Here is a 16,394-nt window from a genome sequence, read left to right on the forward strand (position 1 = left end):
TCCAAAAGCAGTATGGTCACAGCACTTCCTCAGACTTGCACAAAATAATACTTCCAACTAATTTACATAACCTGGTCTAACACCTAAAAGCTAACGATTTTAGCTCGTCTTTTGCATGTAGGATCAATCAATTTTCAATTGACCTACACTTTTTTTAAAATGGTACAACTTATACTAAGATAAACATAGAACACATTAGAAAATACAAAATTTAAGTGAATATCAAAATACCAAATTACCAATAACTAATAGTGAAACATAATACCTTCAAATATTTGCAGCACCAACTTTTTAAGTAATATTATTTACAACCCTGTAGTAACTAAAACAAAGAAAATTCCATATAATACCAACATAGCTTTCACGCTCACCTAACTCATCAAGTTCTACAACAAAAGGCTTCACACCAAGTCCTCGGAACAAACCTTTTGCTTCCTGGCAATACCTGCAACGCTATAACTAACATTTTAGTAGTTGACCTCCTTTTAAAGATTAAATCATTGAAACATGAACACAATTCATTCTGAATGACATAACTCTTCTGAAAATTACATCTATTTTCGCTATACATAGTTAAAGAAAAATCAAAATAGTTGTGTTGAACATTATAGATGAAAGTGAAGTAAATTATCAGTTGGCATGCCGATGGGAATAAACACTAGGTTATTCCAATTCTTCAAGTAAAACAGTTCAGTTGCTCACAACATAGAACTTTTGTGATTCTGGTTCATAAATTGAAGCCTCAAATGTAACCCATACTTACTATGTGTACGATTCTAATGTGGGTTGTGAGATTATCTCATACGACCTGATCCCACCTGTGTTCCATGGGGATGCATCCCTAGGGGACCTGGACCATGACCTAGATGTTAGGAGACAGAACATCTCCTGCCTCTCAACACTGTCCCACATTTATTGAGGAGATGGCCCTTAAAAAGGGAAAATCAAGGGAACACCACCTATTTTAGTGGTATCCTCAGGGCAGCCAGGGGGGGCTATGAACATCCCCCAGCAATCCCAAGGATGCTAAAACTAACCCACAAAACGCATTTAAGAAAAGAAAAAGTAATAAAAAATTAATATTATATGACTAATTTTAATATATTAAAAAAATCATTAAATTGTTTCAAAATTGTCATAAAAACTAAAAACAGTTATAAGAAACTTTTTTTTAAATGTATTATTTTAATAGCTGTCCCCCAACCATCCCGAAATCCACCAAAATTTTTGCCATTCATGAAAACTTGGAGAAAAACTGGACAACACAAATCAGATCCTTGTAATGGAGCTCTCCATATAGGACTGGATTGAACTCAGATGTTACCCGCATCCTGTGTACAATGAAGACCCATCAGTCAAACTGATTTAGGACTGGATTGAACTCAGATGTTACCCAAGAACCAATTGAGCGATGACAAGGCCATCAACATCCAAAGGACTAATTTACAACAAGTGCAATTAATTCCGGCCATGTTGATATGGGCATATGCCACAAACAAATCCATATATGGCTGAATTTATACAAGCAATTGTGCATGGCTAAATTCTGCTGTACTTTGCATTATAGTTCCTTTAAATGGCTCTTCCTGGACTCAAGGTTGAACATGGATAAAAATTTGACCCTGTTTTATATCACAAAACAAATTGTAGACAACAGTAAGACATGAATTCTGTGACAATTGCTAGCAACTGACATTAATTATCAGAGATTGAAACTCCACTGAAAAAACATCATTCCACAACACACTAACAGGAAATAAGCAAAGACTATCCATGATCAAGGGGAGTTTACATAATATAATTGATGCCCAAGTAAAACTATGATCAGTATAGTAACTGCAGTTATTTTGATAACATTGTCTTCCTGCTGTTGTTCGGATAGATAGAAAAATGCTAAAGTTTTGCATGGTTTAAAAGACTGTTTCTGACAGAAAAGGGGGGTTGGCATCTCAGCTTACAAGTTTTACAGGTCTAAGGTCTTTTAACCCTAGGTACCCGTGGGTGTTTTACTTGAATCAATTCATTTTTATCTTTCTAAAAACCAGAAAAATCAGACGACTTTTCTGTACGAATAAAAATTTGTTTTATTAGAAGTGCTTTCTACCCTTTTTCTAACAATGAAATTTAAATTGTTAATTTAAGATAGAGAATAAAAGTTAGATAGACAATGACAAAGGGGTGGTGCTCAAACAGTTAAGCCCTTTTTTTCTTACAATGGTGAACCGAGTTCAAATCCCTGCAATGAAACGTAAGCACCAGAGTGCACGTTATAGCAGTATTCCCACAATTGTAGTGGTATCCCCTAAGGAAAATCTTTCAAAGTATTTTTGTGCAACTAAAAGGAAAAGATTTTTGCCATTAATGAGTTGCTGGTACGCGAGAAGAATATTCCATATGTATGATGCACAACTCAAGAATTTATGGAAATTTCCGTTTTTGAACTCATTGATGGTGGGGCCCGGTTGCATGGCGAGTTGTCGAAGGAAACATGACGCATTTTAATGCAGCTGCCAATTTTAGCCTTTCACCAACCTAGCAGCTTGGTGGGAGATTTCTATTTAAACAATGAATGAGAATTCATTTCTCACAACGGTTATTGGAGAAATTTGAAGTTAGAGAGAAGTGGAGAAAAGTCAGAAGCAAAGTTTATTATTTTTCAGAAGTTCTTGTTCTCTGAGGTTTTATTTTATTCCAAGTTTGGAATTTGCAAACTAGAATTCCTTCTTCAACGATTTATTAAATTCTTTTATGATGATTTTAATGTTATTTATTTTATTTTGTAGGAATGGAGGAATCCAGCAAGGCTGTGAACACTTCCTAGCAAGCACAGATCAAAAATGAGCAAAAGGGATTCCTTCCTTTCAAAGTGGAAGGAAGTCAATGTCACCAACTTAGGAACATTCCAGTTGGGAGAATTCCGGAAGAGGATTTTTGGAACGGATGGACGTTCTCTGTCAACTATTATCACCAGGATTGTCAAGAGCAAGATTGTTGCAGCTGTTGGCTTCCCTCCAGCCATCCAATGCCTGGAGCTGATTATAGAGTGCATGAAACATTATAATGCTAAGAGAAGGGTAATTTTGGCACTGGATGCCAAGCTCTTGGCCAACCTGACAGCTGAAGCACTTGGAGAAACATTCGAAATTCTGGCATACCAGTCCATGACTTACAGAACCAAAGAGAGAGCAACGATGATATATGATGTTGGCGTTGAGAGATGTGCTAGCATAATTAACAAAGTCTAGATGCAAAAACCAAAACTGCATATTTCCAAGATGCCCAAGCAAATCACCAGCTTTGACTTTAAGGAAGAGTATGCCAACCTTGTGCTAATGTTGAGCAGAATTATAGGATGGCCACACGCCTTCATGTTTGAAACTTGGATGTTTTTATTTATCAGTGAAGTAATGTAAGGCGATGGAATAGTGGATTGGGCAAGACTGATCAGCCACTACTTGCATGAACAGTTGAAGAATTTGAAGACATCCCAATCTTTTTATATGAGTTCATATGCCATCTACTCGCTGGCAAGAATGGGCAAATTAAATGGCTTGCAAGGAAAGAGACTCATGGGATGTGGACCAAGGCAATTGAAAGTTCATGAGTACCATCCGCAGTTGCACTTGTATGAAACTACTTCTTTCAAGTTGGTAAGCGACACCTTCACGATGCATATAACCAGATTGTTACAAGGTGGACTCCACCCAAGGTTGTCACAGGAGGCTAGAAAGTTGATACAGAAGTACGGAGCCTATTATACTCAATTTCCGAAGCTTACCTACATCCAAGTCCAAGGGTTTTCTTTCCAACCGCATAAGCTACCGAGATATCCAACAGACAAGACCAAGTAGTTGACCAATTGAATTTCCAATTTTCATAGGTGATTACGCAAAAATGTGTCCGACGTTGGCAGCAACTGAAAAGTTCGTAGATGAATTGTTATTTTATCACCTGACATCCCATATGGCTAGGTCCTACTTTGATCCATACAACAAGATCAAGATGGTTGCTGGATTGAAGCACAAGTACAAAATCCAACTGGAAGATTACTGGGCCAATGCTAGGGATGATTTTGAAGTCAGGAAAAGGATGTTTTCCAGATTGTCCCTTAACATGATTAGACTTTGTGAAGTTGTTCAAGTGCCAGATAAAGTTAAGGAAGATGAAAATGTGGTTCAACCAGAATATGAAAATCTGAAGGATGGGCCTATTCAAACTCCGAATTGGTTAGAGTCAGAGGTTGATGATCTGAATGATTTAAGTAGGCCAGTCCTAAAATTCACTAGGCACTGGGTTGAGCAACACACCATGAAGTTAAAGGCAAATAATGCTTGTCTGACTTACCAGTTGATGGGAGACCTAGACTCCCATAGCAAAGCAATGGAAGGGTCATCAGGAGCGCAAGTCGGGGAAGAGGAAATTCCACAAGAAAGAACAGCGAAAAGGAAAGAGAAAAATATTCCTAGGAAGTCACAAACAAAGAAGAGAAAAGAAGTCCAACTAAAAGAGTCACAGTAGAAAAGGCTAAGGATGGAGGAAGCACAATCACCGGCTAGTTCTTCCAGCGTGCACGAGGTTGAGATGTTCACACAAGAAGTTGCAAGAAGCCAGCTGCAAAAAAATGATCTTGACACTGCACAAGCGCAAGATATTCTCAGCATCAATGCTTCTCATAGACATGTTCAACAGGAGAATCAAAGGCAGGAACTTCCTCCTAATCCAGAACTGCAAGATCAAGATTGTTTCATGGAAACAATTTTTGGAGACTTGGGCACTTTTGAGGATGTTTCACAGGAACAAGTGCAGATGGAAGTTCAGGATCAGCCAGTAGCCGCTCCAGACAGGTTGAAGGAAAGGATGAGAAAGGAGCTAGAAGAAGAAATAGATCTGGCACAGAAATTGGAAGAACTTCTAAGCTGAAAAGATAAACCAATAGAGAAGAAGGCAGCTAAGAAGTTTTCCAAGGTTACAAGCGACGAGACAAGATCCAGAACATTGCACTTAGCTATGCCCAAAGTGGACAAGGATAGGAGCGAAATCACACACGATGAATATGAGATTAAAGAGGTCAACTTAGAGCGTGCTTCCAAGGCACAGGTTGTGGAAGACTTTGATGAATCTTCCTTGGCACTAAAGGAACAAATGAAAAGAATGGAAGAAAAGAATAGGAAGTTGAAGAGCACAAATAGGGCATTGCACGAATATTTGCAGTGCCTAAAGCATCCACTTAGAAGATTCATCCTTTGTTCCTTGCTCTTCTTTTCCCAAGGAATCCATTGATGGCATTAAAGAAATGAGGAGAAGAGCTCAATATTCTAAGGAATGGGTGGAGGACGTGTTCGCTTCAAATAGGAAATTCATTGAAGACTTGGCTCACTTCCACTGGATAATTCTTGCTATCCTAAACAAGCTAGAGATTGCCACTGGATAATTCTTGCTATTTGAACAAGCTGAAGACTATGGATAGTTCATGGGAAGATATGCATATTTATCAAGACTTGACTATTCCACAGCTTAGAGAATTAATGGGAATTCCTAGGCAAACCTTGATTGATGGGAAGGTTGTCTAGGAGAATGAAATTTATCACATCCCACAGTGGTTTATGTCGTCTGCACTGGAAGGGAATCCTTTGAAAGATTCAACAAGGAGTCTACATCATTGAAAGAGTCAATCAGAAGATACAGGGATAAATCCTCAACGTAGTTGAGGCATTATTCAAAAGAAGGTTGACTAAGGAGGACCTGACAGTTGACTTCTTGAAGGACAGGCTACATGAGTTCTTCTTTGTAGAATCCTTTTCCAAGGAACGTCTGGAAAATGCTTCGTTGATCTCCAGCACGATGCGAAGGACTCGAGAAGCAACAACAAGTTGGGAGAAGTTTTTCTCCGAGTGTGAAGAAGATATTTCGTTGCTAGAATTCAAAATGGAGAATGTGCCAAGCGTCTCCGTAGGAGAGCCAGAAGCCATTATTTCCAAATTCGTTACGTTCACCATTAATGAATTAAATAATGGTCATCCAATTTTGGACAAGAATCTTTTGACCGCACGAGGGCATGGTAGTGCATTGATTGCTAGTAATGTTTGACCAAGTGGCGGTTAATTCAAAGCATGGCAACCATCATAAGGAGATGGTGGGATATTTATTGCATGTTTAGCGAGTTTGGAGATAATGGTGCATTTATTACACAGTGGGTGTTTTTTGAATTTAGTGATGTAATTAATGCATTATGCGCGCCATTTTGAGCAAGGAGAAATTCATAGTTTATAGACTCACCGAGTCTGTGAAAACACACCATATGGAAACCCTAACAAGCAGCTCGCGAATTAACTTGCAGTTGTTTATTAGGGAAAAAATCGCCGATTTGTTTGCTTAAACTCGCCGAATAAACGCAGAGAACGCGCCGAAAACCCTCGATGCGGAAAAGGAAAAAAAGTTGCATGAATCTCGACGCGTTTTTTTGAGTTAAACGCCCAGTTTCAGATGCTATATTTCTAATTTCGAACACTATTTTTCCAATAAATACCCTCGCACGATGTAAAACCAAAACACAGCGAATTTAAATACTTCACAGCAATTTAGGACGATTTCACAACGATGAAACCAAGTAGAAAAAAAATTATTTGTTTGATTTTGTTTCATTTCTTTTGCATTTTCCTTCTATTCCATTCGGCGTTTTGCTTCTGCATTTGTTTCGTTCGCATCTTGCTTCTGCGTTCGGCGACATGAAAAAATATTCGCAAATTAAAAAAAATTAATTTTTTTGTAAAATTCCCTAACTAGGCTTTGATTGCAGTCAGTTGCATAACCAAGACATAGCAGAAGATTATTTATGCAGCATAGTCAAAGGTGGAAATGAACACCTTACACATTATTTTCTTTATTTGGAGTCTTCCTTATTTGCATTGATTCTAATTCTATTTTAGTAATCACTGAAACATATAACAAACTAAAACAGACATTGATATCAATTTATTCCTTCAGAGAACAAGGTAGAGAAGTCTTTTTATGATGCACCTGGATGGGCAGTAACGTCCGTTGATTAAGACTTCACGTTGACTCATAACCCTTCAATAGAAAGACAGAATGATACATTACTGGTTGCAGCCGAATCACCAGAGCGTATAATGTCTATACATATGCATCAAGTTTGAAGACGCTGCACTTCTACTGTGTGCAAATACTCCAAAATTCTCCACGCGATTTCCATTTCCTCCACACCGCGATGATGGCAATCTCTTCCTCCACATTAATTGACGACACTACCCGTATGCAGTAAGGTAAACGTCCGCGTCACTACCCGATATTTGGGTTACCAAGGCACGCTTAGACGTCCTACGTCGATGCAGTGTTTCCGAATTGCAGAGGGACTGGCGATAGTTTGTGTGACGCTGTGTATGCTTCTCGTGATTTCGCTGTTTAGTTTGGGTGACGTCATGTATGCTACCCACGATTCCGCTATTTTGTTTGCACTAATACGCACTCCGCATTATATACCAAGGATCACTGTGAACTTCATTCTGTAATAAGCAAGATTGATTCTTCTCCATAATCGTATGACCAATAGGTCAATCGAGGACTGACGAAAGGCTATTAATCTCTGAGATGTGTATTAACACACGCAGGCTTCAAATCTATTCTTCCACGCATACCTCCCATCTCTCGAAGCCATCCTTTTATTCACCAAAAATTGGTTTTATTCCCGTAATAGTTAAGTAAATAGTTATGGTGCTAATGAAATGTTTTATTAAAATGCTTTAATAAATAGGAACATATAATATTAATGAATGAGATATTAATATAAAGTAATTAATATTTTCCACGTTTGACCACATTTAGACCCCATTTACTAGGGGACATTACTTTTTTGTTTTCAACTTTTAAATACTTTGACATAAATTAAATTTATATTTATTATTTTCCATTTCTATTTTGTACACTTGGGGAAATATACAAAATTGTGGTTTCAACCACAATGTGTGAGTAAAACTCTCCTAATCAAGGGAAGGCTCCCCCTATCTATATCTAATCTAAAACTAAACGGGATGAGACAGCAGTCTTTCTTCTTTCTTCAAGAAAGCCAATATCCTTTTCTCTTCACAGAAAAGTGATAGCAAGTTAACTTAAAACAATAATGACAACCTTTTGAAATAAGATGAGAGAAAGGAAACGAAGTTTCCTGAAAGCTCAAAGACTTCCGTCACTTCCTTTGGGACGAGACAGCAATATCAAGCTCAAAGACTTGAATATACGAAGTCCTATCTATCCTTTTCTATGCTAATGATATCAAGAACAAATTATAGCAACACAAAGTCTGAAATATCTTATTCTTTTTTACACAATACAGTAAGAACTAGTATGAGCTCAAAGACTCACAACTTTTCTCATCACAAAATCTATTTCTAATCTCTCTCTCAAGAATAAGTGTGAGCACAAAGGCTCACAACTCTTCCCCAGAGAATATTTACTCTAATTGATATTAACCTCCAATACTTGCAAACACAAAGACTGCAAATCAAATTCGATTAAGCTCTCTAAGAAACACTTGCAAGAAAGATAATATGGAACACAAACTCAATAATGTAGCACAAAGACTGAACACTTGAACAATCTTCTTCTATTTCTTTCAATTCTTCAATTTACACATAAAAGCTCAAAGACTTTTGTGTTGCAAACTCAGCAGAGTTTTTGCTTGCTTTCTAAAAGATAAGAAAATACAATAGACCCCCTCTAAAATTTAAAGGAGGAGAACCTTGAGAAAAAGGTGGGAGGATCCTAACTTGATAAACTCTCTCAACCACCAAGACTTATTCAACAACTAACTATGACTTATTCAAAGTTACAAGTCCTATTCGAAATTGACTTGTAATTTGTCTTCTTGTAATTACAAAAGTGCAAGTAATGACTTAACTTGCAATTTACGAAATGTTTTTACAAGTAAACATGTCAAAAGAGAAACTACAACTAAGAAATTACAATTCTGAAAATGCAACTAAGTGTTGAAAAACACTTATGTTGCAGCATGTGTAGACATGAATCCTTCAAACTTCTGGATGATCATTTGCAGCTCATCACGATTCGGTTCATGGGTATTCTTTGCCACGATCATGGTCTCCACAATAACATCGTTGCAACGAAGGATTGTGGCATTATTCTTCTCAAAGGAAGACTGAATTTCATGTAAGAAGATTTGGTAAGTAACCAAAGCTTGAATAGATGCAGCTGAAAATGGTTCACTCTTCCACTCATGATGAATCTTCAACTGTAGATCTAAGAGAACCCTTTCTTCTGATAATAATTCCCCATTCTGATCCATGATATTACAAGAAGCTTTCTCACAATGAGAAACAACATCCTAAAATACTTCCACTCGCAATCTCATGGCATCATCAATGTCTTCAACAAGTGACTTGATAACAAGGGCTTTGTTCTCCAAGAGCTCTTGGTATTCTAGATACACAACCCTCGAAGGAATAACCTGATGTTCTAGAAGAACACTTAACTTTTGTTGAGGAATCTTGAGCCAAGTTGTCAAGCTATCTTCCACCTTTCACAAGTTCTGTTTGAAAGTGTCAAAAACCCGATTCAATTGTTCCTCAATGTTCTTCAATTTGACCATCATTTGAAAAACCTCCTTCAAGACCTGTGCACACAAATCATGAAGTTGATCTACCTCAGATTCCAATGCTTGTAACTTTTGAGCAGCTCTCTCAACTCCTTGAATTGATTCTCGTGGACCAGAAGAACTTGAAATATTGCTCCCTTCACTAACGGATTTAGTGATATTTTGAACAGCTGCAACAAATTGCCTATTCTCCTCTTCTAGCTTGTCCTTCTTCGCTAGAAGCTCATCATATCGTTGTACTAGTGAAGCTATGGACTGTTGGGCATCATGCTTGACTACATGTGTTTGCTTACCCAACTCTACCCTTGTGACCCTGTAATCAGCAGCTTGCATCTCCTCATGTGGTTTGTCTACAAGAGGCTCAACAATTTCAGCCACCTTCATCTTGTTCCTGTCAACTATTAACCTTGAGATTATCTTGGCTCTTTTAGCAACCTTGGGCCTAGATTGCTTAAGCTAGTGATAATCAAAGACATCAGGAAAAATTTCCTGCTTCTTTCTCTTGGGAGTGAAAGAACTGAGCCATGGAGGTAAAGCCATTACTTCTCCTCCAATAGCAGCTGAAAGCAAAGGAGAAGCAGTTTCCGTTTGAACAACCATGGTCATTCTGGGGAAAGTATCTGTCTGGATGGCAACCATGGCTTGCTCGGTAACCAAAGGGCATGAAGATTGTCTCATAAACTCCTCAAAGCCAGAAGTAGAGATATCAATTTCTAACAAATGAATACATGCAGGAGTATCCTCAAAGATTTTAGCAAACTCTCTTGTTGATGATCAAGAGGTGGCTCAACTGCTGAAATGGGAATGGCATTCTGAGGGGACTCATCCACTACTATAGGAACATCATGAGTTGTGGAAGAAGCATCCACATCTGTGTCAAAGGGAGATAAAGGTCCATGTTGTCATTTTATGACACCCTTGGTCCATCACTGAGAACCGATCAGAGATACGATCCATGGACCGGCGTTGCCCTAGTTGATCAAGAAGAAAAGTAGTGGATTTATGAAGTGTGAAGTGTTGTCTTGTCTGGAGGAAGTTCCTTCCTTGTTGCCTTTTCCCTCTCCCCCGGAACCCAGAGGTTATGAAGTTCCTTCCTTGCTCCTTTTCCAGTTCCCCGGAACCCCGAGGTTCCGAGGTTCCTTCCTTTTCTTGTCTCCTCTTTTGTTCCCGGGAACTCCGAAACCCTGAGGTTCCGAAGTTCCTTCCCTTTGCTTTCTCTTCTTCCCTTTCCCAGAACTCCAGAACCCCAAAATTCTGAAGTTCCTCCCTTTCCTTCCTCCTCTTCAGTTCCGCGGAAATCCGAAACCCAAGGTTCTGTAGTTCCTTTCCCTTGCCTTATTCGGAACTCCGGAACCCCGAGGTTCCGAAGTTCCTTCCTTAGCCCCTTTTTCCAGTTCCCCGAAACTCCGAAACCCTAAGGTTCCGAAGTTCCTTTCCCTTGCCCTTTTCTTTTCCCAGAACTCCGAAACCCTGAGGTTCCGAAGTTCCTTGCTGCCTCTCCTTCCCTTCCCGGAACTCTGGAACCTCGTGGTTCCGAAGTTTCCTCGGCCTTTTCCTTTCTTTCTCCGGAACCCCGAGGTTCCGAAGTTCCTTTTCTTAGCTTTTTTCTTTCCTTGTCTCTTCTTTTGTTCCCCGGAACCCCGAGGTTCCAAAGTTCCTTTCCTTTGCTTCCCTTCCTCTTTCCCAAAAACTCCAGAACCCCGTGCTTCCGAAGTTCCCTCCTTGCCCTTTTTCCAATTCCCCGGGAATTCTGAAACCCCGAGGTTCCGAAGTTCCTTTCTTGCCTTCTCTCCAGTTCTTCGAAACTCCGAAACCCCTAGGTGTTAATTTAAACCCTAGGTATGATAACCAGATTTATCTTATTTAATTATGCCCTGGTTTGTATTAGATTTGCAGTAGTTTAGTGAACCAACATGCATTAAATTGTGCCCTTGATTGTAATCAGATTTGCAGAACTTAGTAAGACAACATATATTAGAAATATTATAGAAGACAAACAAGCATACCCTGGGAAAACCTCCAAGGAGGAAAAACCAAGCATGAAAGACCCACAGGTCAAATTATATATTCTCCTCTAAATAACAGTACAATACTTAGCTCGAATCTGATCTTCACATATCAGATCTATCCTTGTATGCTTCAATGACTTGCCTCAAGATATGCTATGTCCCCTTGGACAATATTACACCAAACTGAGTAATTCGCCCTCTTCCTTATGTTTGCACAGCAGAGCTAATTTGCATTCTGATTTTAATTGAACTTGATGATTTGACTTGCAAAATAATCTTTACTTATATGCCTCTTTACTTTATTGAAGTCGGCCCTTTCTTGTAAGTCGGCCTCCTTGATATTTGAGGCGCTAATGTTATTTTGGCGCTAATATTTAATTGGTGTGTTTTAGCATGGTATTTAGGATAGGGTCACGTTAGGGTAAGACCTGGTCCTAAAGGGGTTCGGATGTTGCCTTAAGGCAATCCGAACCCCTATACCCTAGTTACAATCAACACTCCCTCTTAACTAGGGAGGAGGAGAATACATAATCTGAACCTTTTACGTTCCATCTAGCACACAAGCATAGAATTACATCTTCCACCTAGCACACAAGCATAGGATGGTTCTAGCACACAAGCATAGAAAGTGTAATACACCAGTGGGTCTTTACATTATTACAACTATCCATCTAGCACACAAGCATAGATTGGATGAAATTCATTCTTGCACATAAGCAAAGAATGATTCAAAGTGCTACCAATAGTCACTGAGATTGAAGCTCCCTCTCAATCAGGGTTCCGTTTTCCATGACACCGAGTCTATCTCTGAAGTACTCGAACTTCACTCTGGATAAGGGTTTGGTGAGGATGTCAGCAATCTGTTCATCTGTGCTAATGTACTTTAGGTGAATGGCGCCTCTCTACACCATATCCCGAATGTAATGATAGTGTGTTTCCACATGTTTGGACCGATCATGAAATACAGGATTTACTGACATCTTTATACAGCTTTGATTATCACAATGAATAGTGGTAGGATCATTGACTTGACCAAATAATCCAACAAGAAGCTTACGGAGCCACACTGCTTCTCTGGATGCAACAGATGCGGCAATGTACTCAGCTTCTGCAGTGCTTAATGCAACCGAAGATTGCTTCCTACATGCCCAAGAGATTACTGCGGAGCCCAAGTTGAAGCAGATGCCTGAAGTGCTTTTCCTGTCCTTGACACTTCCTACCCAATCTGAATCTAAGTAGCCTTTCAAGAGGATTGGGGTATTAAGTGTATACTTCAACCCATAACCAATCGTGCCACGTAGATATCTTAGAATGTGCTTGGCAGCAACCAGGTGAACATGTTTCGGTGAGCTCATGAACTGACTGAGAGCATTCACAGCATAACAGATATCTGGCCTAGTATTGACTAGGTACATTAGGGAGCCAATCAATTGTCTATACTCAGAAGGATCTGCAAAATCTGAGTTAGCTTCAGAAACACTTAACTTCTTTAAGTTAGATTCCATAGGAGTATGCATAGGTTTACAATCTATCATTCTAAATCTTTTCAAAATATCAATAGTGTATTTTCCCTGACTTAGAAAGATTTCATTAGCTCTTTGCCATACTTCTAACCCTAGGAAGTAGTGCATTAGACCTAAATCTTTCATTTCAAATTCTGAGGCTAATTCCTTTTTACATCTTATGATTAATTTATTTTCACCCATGAGAAATAAATCATCTACATACAAAACTAAAATAAGCATCTCATTATTATAAATTTTCAAGTAAATGTTAGCATCAGCATCATTCTTGGAAAACCCTAAACTTAGTAAGTACTTATCAATTCTTTCATACCAAGCGCGGGGAGCCTGTTTGAGCCCATATAAGGCTTTCTTCAACTTGCAAACATGAGAATCTCTTTTATGGATTACATAACCTTCTGGTTGCTCAATATAGACTTCCTCCTCAATGACTCCATTGAGGAAGGTTGTCTTAACGTCCATTTGATGCAGCTCCCAACCTTTGGCTGCAGCAATAGCTATTATAGACCTAATAGAGGTATATCTAGCAACAGGGGCAAAGGTTTCTTCATAATCTATTCCTTCCTTTTGAGAAAAGCCACGAGCTACAAACCTAGCTATATATTTTTCAATACTACCATCAGCATTATGTTTAATTTTAAACAACCATTTAGAGGAAACGACAGACTTACTTTTGGGTCTGGGTACAATGTCCCAAACATCATTCTTGATGATAGACCCATACTCTTCATCCATGGCTAATTTCCAAGCATGATGGGACATAGCTTCACCGATATTGTGGGGTTCAGACTCAATTATATTGCACATCACAGAAATGTAGTTGGCGTGATTTTGGACACTCTTGTTGTTTTTGAAGGTTCCTCTGGGAGCAGCAAACCCTTCAGCATCTTGAATTGTATTTCTAACCCAGAGTGGTCTCTTCTTGCAGACCACAATATCCTGAGGTATATCGGTAGATTGCATGGGTTCTGATGAGTCATTTTGAACTTCCTGATCTGGAAGATCAGTAGACTCCTCCTGTAACTCAGGGTTAGCATCAACAATTGAATCTTGTTTTTCCATCATCATATCATCATTGTTGATTAATGAACCTTTAGATCTTTTGAAAGCAATATCTTCTTCAAAGGTTACATCTCTACTTACCTCAACATACCTTTGACCTGAAATGTAGATCCTGAAAGCTTTGGAAGATTCGCTGTATCCTACTAGGATGCCTTTCTTTCCAGATGGATCCAGCTTGGTTCGTTTTTCTTTAGGCACATGAACATACACAGGGCTTCCAAATATCCTTAGGTGACTGATGTCAGGTTTGATTCCTGAAAATGCTTCTTCAGGTGTTACATTCTTTAGGACTTGATGAGGACATCTATTCTGAATATAAACTGCAGTTTTGGATGCTTCTGCCCATAGAAAAGGATGCAAGTCTTGATCATGAATCATGGCTCTTGCAGCTTCAACAATGGTCCTATTCTTTCTTTCAGCAACTCCATTTTGCTGAGGGTTGTAGGGAACACAGAACCCCCTCTTAATTCCTGCTTTAACACAAAAGTCATAGAAGCTACCTGAGGTGTATTCACCTCCATTGTCAGACCTCAAACATTTAATTCGATTTCCTGTAGTATTTTCAACTAAGGCTTTGAATTCTTTAAATCTATTTAGGACTTCTTCAGACTCTTTAGATTTAAGAAAATAGATCCATGTTTTCCTAGATAAATCATCTATGAAGATAACATAATATAAGAACCCACTAGGAGATGCTACTGACATGGGACCACATAAATCTGAATGAATAAGCTCTAACCTTTCTTTAGCCCTACTATCGCTTTTATGAAAGGGATTCTTTACATTTTTACCCATTGCACAACCTTTACAAGCATCATCATGAGATAAACTGAGACCATTTTACCCAGAGTGGGAAGAGCTTGAAAGTGAAGATGACCCAATCTTTTGTGCCATAGCTCGCATGATTCAGGGGTCTCATGAATGAGAGCTTGAATTGGATTGGCTGCAAGCTTATATAAACTATCACATCTATGTCCAATAATACGAGCAGATTTGAAGTTAGATTTCTTAGACCAAGCGAGTACTTTCCCTTCAGAAAATGCTATTTGCAAACCCTTATCTTCTAAAGCCGAAATAGAAATAAGATTTCTTTTAATACCAAGTACAAATAGAATATCACAGAGTTGGAAGGAAATACCAGAATCTAGTTTTAGAGAGGTAGTACCAGAACCTTTTACCGAGTATCAAGCATCATCATCGATTACAACATGAAGATTGGTGTCTTTTTCAATCAGATCTAAGAGATGCTCACGAAATCCTAAGATGTGTCTGGAGGCACCACTGTCAAGTATCCATGAATTGCTATCCGTAGGAACATTGCTGGAAAGAGCAGAGATAAGAAGGTAGTCTTCACTTTGTTCGGCAACCTCATTTAAGTTAGCTTCCCTTTCCTTTGGGTCATTTTGACAATCTCTGGCATAGTGACCATACTTATCACATCTGAAGCAACAAATGTGAGAGGAATCTCTTGACTTTTTCCTTGGATCATAGGAGGAGGATCTAAAATCTTTGCTTCTCTTTTCTTTCTTCCAATGACCACCTTTCCTAGATTTAGATAAGAGAACATGATTATCTTTGAGAGAGTTTTTGAGTTTTCATCTTACCTCAATTCGAGATTCCTCTTCAATGCAATCAGATTGAAGACGCTCAAAGTTGGGACGATCAGCTCTTCCACCAATGCTACGAATGAATGGTTCCCATTCATCTGGTAGACCATTTAATGCAATCATAACAAGGTCTTTATCTGAGATTTGGCAATCAAGAGTGCTTAGCTTGTCCCTTAGTTCATTGATCTTCATGAAGTAGGCTATGATTGAGTCTTCTTCCTTCATTTTTATGTGTAGAAGTTGTTGTCTTAGGGCAAGAGCCCTGCTGAGATTGTTGACTTCATAGATCCCTTCCAAGTGTTTGATCATTTCTCTGGCAGATGTAAACTTTGATATGACAGTCACAAGATGATTCTTGACGGACTCAATTATGATCCTTCTAGCCTTGAGGGAATCTTTCTTGAACAGTTTCAGCTCTTCAGCATCTTCTGGAGGAGACAGCCTTTCTTCTTCTACAAATTTCAGTAGGTCATTTTCTTCAAGGATCAACAGAATATGAACTTTCCAAGCAGCAAAGTCAATGGCTCCCTCAAGCCTATCTTCAGCCTTTAAACCTGACATCTTTAAT

The 16,394-nt window shown here is 38.8% G+C and overlaps 1 protein-coding gene across 1 annotated transcript in view; it reads right to left on the minus strand.

Annotated features, from left to right (window-relative positions):
* LOC131072707 (monothiol glutaredoxin-S10) overlaps nt 1-16,394 on the minus strand; it is a 55,862-nt gene that overhangs the window by 26,715 nt on the left and 12,753 nt on the right. The window contains exon 2 of the mRNA XM_058008948.2: nt 372-445. Within this exon, the coding sequence (XP_057864931.1) occupies nt 372-445 (74 nt within the window). The remainder of the gene's footprint in view (nt 1-371; nt 446-16,394) is intronic.

The sequence above is a fragment of the Cryptomeria japonica genome, chromosome 5 (assembly GCF_030272615.1).
Source record: "Cryptomeria japonica chromosome 5, Sugi_1.0, whole genome shotgun sequence".
Lineage (NCBI taxonomy): Eukaryota > Viridiplantae > Streptophyta > Pinopsida > Cupressales > Cupressaceae > Cryptomeria > Cryptomeria japonica.